General features: G+C 35.5%; 1 protein-coding gene across 1 annotated transcript; it reads right to left on the bottom strand.

Moving 5' to 3' along the window:
- Positions 1-2231: 2231 nt before the first annotated feature.
- Positions 2232-6201, bottom strand: LOC140169559 (uncharacterized). Its single transcript, XM_072192822.1, has 3 exons — positions 6002-6201; positions 3702-4323; positions 2232-3002 (listed from the first exon to the last, which is right to left on the bottom strand). Exons 1-3 carry the CDS (start codon positions 6199-6201, stop codon positions 2232-2234), a joined length of 1593 nt encoding a protein of 530 aa, XP_072048923.1.
- Positions 6202-6990: the final 789 nt, after the last annotated feature.

Below are 6990 nucleotides of genomic sequence, written 5' to 3'. Positions count from 1 at the left end.
AAAGACGGAAAATAAAGTACTAGTTTTAATAATCAGAGTGACATAAAAAGTAGAAATACAATGCATGGGGAGGTACATTATTGGCATTTAACATGTTCAAAAGAAAAGAATTTTATGCAGAGGGTGAACTTGTTCAACTGATAAATAAATTTTGTAGATGTCAGCATGAAATTATTTTTAGGTATAAATAATTTCGTTAACGAATAACCGGAGCAACATGAAAAGTAGAAATATGGGGGAGACTCACTTTTGGCATTCAACAGAATGAACTAATGGATGTTTTCATTCAAGTGCAAATTATGTTAGCTTAAACTTTAATAATAATTGACAAGAACCTATTCATTTTTTTAATCAAATTTGATTCTTTTCTCGTCATTTTGATGAGAATATCCGATTCATTTTGAAGAGAAATATGTTCATTTTGCAGGGAAATCTGTTATATCCCCACCCGAATAGCTCCTCATGTCAAAAGTTTCTATTCAAAAATAATTAGATCTTTTTAAGAGTGTAGCCATAATATTCATATTCTTTTTAACATGCATAGAGCACTTCCAAAATGCCTCAAATACCATCTTAATGCGAGAGCTTTTAAAAAGAGGTTTATAAACAATATTTTTGAAAATATGATTTTCACTAATCACACTGATTTAGCCATGTCAAATCGGTATAGACTACATTTACACTTTATTTAGTATTCATTGAAATATTTAAACAGATTTAATGTAACACAAAAAGTCGGGTCAAGTGGGGTATGAAAAGTCGGGTATGAGAAGTAGGGTCACCAATTGTACCAACCCCATTAAGACATAGATGTAACAAATTGTTATACGTGTATGAACATTAATAAATAGATGTATAGAGGATGTTACGCTTATGAACATGATTTTCAACATTGTTATCAATATTGCTAGTATGTCAACAAATGAAAGTTCTGTAATTTGTTGAAATTCTTCAATGCTAAATTATTTTGAATGTCATCAAATTGTAAATCTCTAGTCACATTTTCGATGTATTAACAACTAGCTATGTAGCAAAGACGTTAACTTCATGTACAAAACATTAACGCTCTTATTTGGTAAACATTGTATACCCATAGCTACATTAATCAACAATACATGTTCTGTAATTGTTCATTATCCTTCATTTCTATTAGACTTTCAGTGTATTAGCAAGTAGATGTATATATGTATAACAGATGTTATTCGTTTGTAAACACTTTATTTCATAAACATAGGAGAAGCTACTTATTATGCTAACAATGAACGTTCATTGACTGTTAGGCTAAGTAAACGTTACAGGATAATATGTATTCAAATTTTGCCTGAAGGTTCCTGCTTAAATTGTGTTCAAGAATCAACTAAGATTTATTTGGCCCTCCTTTTGCCAGTAAATAGGCTGTCATGAATTATCCAGTGTTTTTTTTATTATACGTGCCCGGTCTTATCACTTGGTACACAATAGCTCACCAATCTGAAAGCCTCCTTTAATCACAATGGTCAGAATTAAATAGCCAAAATGATTAGACAAATAGGCTACACTGTCCATACACTGAGTACAGTCTCATTGCAAGATCATAGGCTAAGTACCGTAGTCCTTGTCATTTGAGGTACGTAAAAACATACTCATTATGATCGATGCGAATTATAGAAACAGTTCAAACAATAAAATAACTACACCTTTATCTTGACACTTCCTCATTTGTTCGGCCTGTTCCTTTTTAAAGGAATTTTTATTATCTATACCATTGAAGAGTAAGTTACAATAGTCCAGTTTGGATAAAATGAGAGTGCGGACAATGTTATGACAAGTGTCGGTATCTAAGTATTTACGGATACGATTTAGATTTCGCAGCTGCCAGTTAATGGTACGAGACAAATTGGTAGTGTGATCAGCCATTGTCATGGAGTAATCAAAAATAACACCCAGGTTACGGATGCTAGGGGAAGAAGGAATTTCCTGATTACCAAGATGAAGGGTGAGATATTGCAGGGTCTTATAGTGGTGAGCAGATGAAGCAATAAATAAAACTCAGTCTTAGATTGATTGAGTTTCAATCTATTTCTAAGCATCCAAGCCTGCAGATCATTAACACACTGACTCAACTTAAATAATGCGCAAGCAGCATCACCGTGACAATTCGGATCAAAGATCGTATAAATCTGAACGTCATCAGCATAAATGTGGTAAAGTAGGTGATGGCTCTCAATGATTTGACCAACTTTGCGGGTGTATTACGTAAAAGCCTGGGGGCCGATGACTGAGCCCTGGGGGACTCCATAAATGAGGTTTTTATCGTCAGAAAAAACACCATCTATATGAACTCTCCCAGTCCTACCCCCAAGGTAGGTCTTGAACCAGTTTTGCACCTTACCCTTGATACCGAAATCACCAGCGAACCGTTCCAGAAGGATACCGTGATCCACGGTATTAAAAGCTGCTGAAAGATCAAGCATCAGAAGTAGAACGGCCCGCTGGTTGTCGATAGCCCTAAGAATGTCATTCTGGACACAAGTAAGCGCAGTCTCGGTACTGTGAGAAACTTTGTAGGCTGACTGGTACGGATCCGACAACTGATAGACATTGATGTAATTGGAGACCTGAGTAGAAACCACTTTCTCAATAAGTTTGCCCACAAACCGCAAATTTGAGACAGGTCGATAATTGCTTAACAGGTTCCTATCAAGAGAAGGCTTCTTCAGGACTGGTGTTATAACTGCTTTACTAAGCTCTGCAGGAAAAACACCTGAAGAGAGGGAAACATTGACAATGGCAGTCAGAATGGGAGCAAGGGTGTCAAGATGTTGTTTGACCAACCATGTGGGCATGGGATCCAGAGGACAACTCTTGGTTGGACACTTCCCAATGATTTTACACAGATCGTCTTCAGTGATAAGTTGGAAATCAAAAAGGTTACATGAAACAACAGATTGATTCTCATGAGATGTGGTAGAGTTACTGCTACATGGATCATACAAATCAAGTTCACACCTTATCTTATTTACCTTACCAACAAAATAATCACAACAATTATTAGCAAGTTCAGCAGATGTGTCACTATCCGGGAGCACATTTCCACTGACATTAAGCAGCTCATTTACTGTTTTGTATATGTCCTTAGAGCTACAAGTACAGTCTGCAAATTTATTTTTGTAGAAATTTGATTTTTCCCTCACAATAACGTCGGCAGCAGTACTCTTAGCATCGATGTAGATTTGATAGTCGGCATCCAAGCCAGTCTTTCTCACGGTTGTTTGATGTATATAGAATTGGCTTCATTATTAACTAAATGCAAACTATAGGTGGCGCTATTCATCCTAAATCATATTTCTTAATTTGCAAGGGTAGGTGATCAATACTGATGGAATAGGTGAAAAGCAGATGGAATAGGTGAAACAAGCAACAAAGAAATTTTGTAAACATATTTCATCAAAAAATAAAAGGAATTATTTGTATTAAAAGCTTGAAAGAGTAATTTCCAGTAAATAAATAGCGCCACCAATTTTGTCAGAAATAGAACATTTTTTATCTGAAAAAACTTTTGAAAATGCTTTATAGGTGAATAATTTTGTAAAAGAGGGGAAATCAAAGTTGAAAATGACTCAAAAGCATCTGTATACATTAGCATGATATCGCTATTTGCTGTTTGAGCCTAAAATTGGGTTGTACCTGATGTTTTGTTTGACAAACTAATAAATGATCACATCAAACAACCGTGTTCTCCAACGTCTTTCATAACGTCTCCTCTCACGACGGGCTTTTATCACATCGTCGTTATACCATTTTGGTTTGAACCGAACAGACCGAAGCTTAGACTTTACAGGAGCATGAGTATCCAAAACATTAAGACACGCATTATTATAACCCTTCACAAGATCATTAACGTTCGTGTGACCTTGCTCAAGAACAGAGTTTATCTTCTCTGCAAGATTAGTAGCAAAAATCTGCTGGTCAATAGCTTTAAAGTTACGTGAGACTCTAAATGTTTTGGAAATCATAACTCTAGTTACATCAAGAACACAATTTATCATGAGATGGTCAGAGTAGTAAGTAGGGTTTACATCCCATTCGCTAACCAATGTCTCATCCTCCTTAACAATAAGCAGATCTAAGGTGCGGAGAAGTCTATGCGTTGGAACATCAACAAGCTGACGATACCCCATGGAAGAGAGAATGGTGCAGAACTGTTTCACTTCAGGCTTTGAGGGCAGGTCACAATGGATGTTGAAGTCCCCGAGGACCAGAGTTCTACCAGACAGAAGATCCACGTTACTGAGGAACTCTTCGAATTCACTGAGGAAAGGAGATGTATTAACTCCAGAGGATCTGGTCAATAGACAACCACAACATTTAAAGTGCGGGAGTTTGTTTGTTTGTTTTGTTTGTTTTATTTCTTCTTTTGCCTGGGTTACTCATTCAGTGGATGTTTTAAGGTATCCTCTGTTCTTCCATGAGGCCCAGGGGTCACATAAAAATATACATTAAAATACATCAAAATAATGAAACAAAATATTTAAATACATAGGATACATAAATATACAATGTATAAGCATACACAATCATAAATTTAAAATGGGGAAACTAACCCATATTTTACATATTATAAAATACATAATTATAAAATACATAACCAACACAGCGCATCAAATTTAACAACAAATTGTTTTTATCAAATATAGAATTCAGAATTCATAATTTTTTCAAGAAAGAAATTTAAGATTTCAGATTTCCATTATACTTACAGCATAAAAGACATGTTTTGGAAACTAAATAATTTACACGGTTTCAGATTTGTGACACAATAGACTTTACATAACAAGAAAATTTAGTATTTGAATTAAATAAACATATTTCTCAAATTATAAAACAATCGAAGATTTTTAACACACTAAAATTGATACAGTAAGAAATTTTATCAGCATTTCAATTATATATACACATTTGAAAACTAAAATTTTGATTGCAACATTGGCCAAATACAAGCCTAAGGCCATGTTCACAAATTTTTTTAAAAAGGTTTGCTACTTAATTACACAAATGGTCATATTACACTATTAAATATTGCAAATATTATTACACACTTAAATACCTGTTTTTGAAAATGGAAGTATTGGTTGGTATTGGATATTTCAGATCAGATTTCAGATTATTCCATGCTTTGGCCCCCCTGAACAGGAAAGAACGTCTTCCAGCTTCAGTTCTGGGTTTAAAATTGAGAGCTATATTACCGTGAGAGCTACCTCTTGTATTATGGCCATGATTGTCTCTAATAAGAGTAAAAACATCATTTAGGCCTTCAGGAACAAGCCCGGCTAGGCATTTAAAGACAGTGATACATAAGTTATCATGTCTACGATCACTTAGGAGCTTCCAGCCAAGCCTGTCCCTAATAAATGAAGAAGGTGTGCGAACAGGGACCCTGAGTATAGCTCTCCCAGCCCGATTCTGAAGACGTTCTATCCTGTTCTGGAGAGTATAATTGCAGTTACCCCATACAATGTCACAATAACTGAGTCTGGGAAGCACAAGAGCTTTGTAAATTGTATTTAAATTGTCAGCTGATAGCCACTCTCTAATTCTATATAGAAGTCCAATATATTTTGAAACATTACAAAAAATTTGATTTATGTGAGGCTCCCAGCACATTTTTTGATCCAGAGTGAGGCCTAAGTATTTACATTTATTTACAGTTTCCAAGACATCATTATTCAAAAATAAACTAAGATCATCAGATTTACTAATATTACGACTTGAGCAAAAGAGCATGGCTTTGGTCTTTTTTGCATTAAGAGTGAGTTTATTTCTTTCCATCCACAATGCAATCTGAGAAAGGTCAGAATTGAGATGATCATTAATGTTATGAACATCTTTGGAAGCGAAAAATATGGCAGTGTCATCAGCATAAAGGTTGATTTTTGTTTCCTTAGAAACAACAAGGGGGAGATCATTTATATACATTGTGAAAAGGAGAGGGCCAAGTATTGATCCTTGAGGCACCCCATACTGGACTATTTCAAATTCAGAAACAACATTTCCAACTTTAGTGGCTTGCTTCCTATCATACAAATATGAACTAAACCAATCCAGCTCCAGACCTGCAATTCCAAAAGATTTGAGTTTGTGAAGCAGAATAGAATGGCTCTCTGTGTCGAAGGCCTTCTTGAGATCAATAAAAATGCCTCCAACAAGATGACCGGCATCCATGTTTGTAAGGATGTAGTCAGAAACCTCAACTAAGGTGGTGAGTGTGGAATGTTTTGGTCTGAAGCCAGATTGGTTTGTAGAAAGAAGGTTGTTTTCACTCAAGTATGAATAAAGTTGATTATGGATCAGTCTCTCAAAAATCTTCATGACAACAGGAAGGACGGATATTGGGCGGTAGTTATTTACCTCAGATCTAGAACCCTCTTTAAAAAGAGGAGTAACTCTACTCGTTTTCCAAGGTTGGGGAACCTGTCCCATAGAAAGACTAAAGTTAAACAAGTGGGTCAAAGCAGGTGTTAGGGGACCAGCCCCTGCTTTTAACAGACGACTACTCACACCATCTAAACCAGTCGCCTTCCTGTCATCTAAAGTTTGAAGAGATTTAAAAACCTGATCATTTGTAATTTTGACAAATTTGAAATTACTAGAACATGTATCAGATTTTTGAAAATCATTTGATGAACCAAACTTTTTGGCGAGATTTTCTCCTACAGTGGAGAAAAAATTATTTAAAGTGTTTGCAATCACAAGCCTGTCATTTACTATGCCATTTTCACTTTTCAAAGATGTAATATCACTATGACTTTTGCCAGGTAAAACAGATTTCAAAGTCTGCCACAATCTACGAGGATCACTTTTGTTTTCATTGATTTGCTGGTGGAGGTCTTTGGCCTTTAACTTATTGCGCAAGTTATTGACTCTATTTCGCAATAGTTTAGATTTGTCCCAGTCTGCATCTAATTTGGTCTTTTCTGCAATTTCACGGGACTTTTGGCTCTGACGTCGCAA

This window comes from Amphiura filiformis, chromosome 14 (genome assembly GCF_039555335.1).
Source record: "Amphiura filiformis chromosome 14, Afil_fr2py, whole genome shotgun sequence".
NCBI classification, from domain to species: domain Eukaryota; kingdom Metazoa; phylum Echinodermata; class Ophiuroidea; order Amphilepidida; family Amphiuridae; genus Amphiura; species Amphiura filiformis.
Note: the sequence above shows the minus strand (reverse complement) of the source record. Positions and strands in the feature narration are given on the sequence as shown.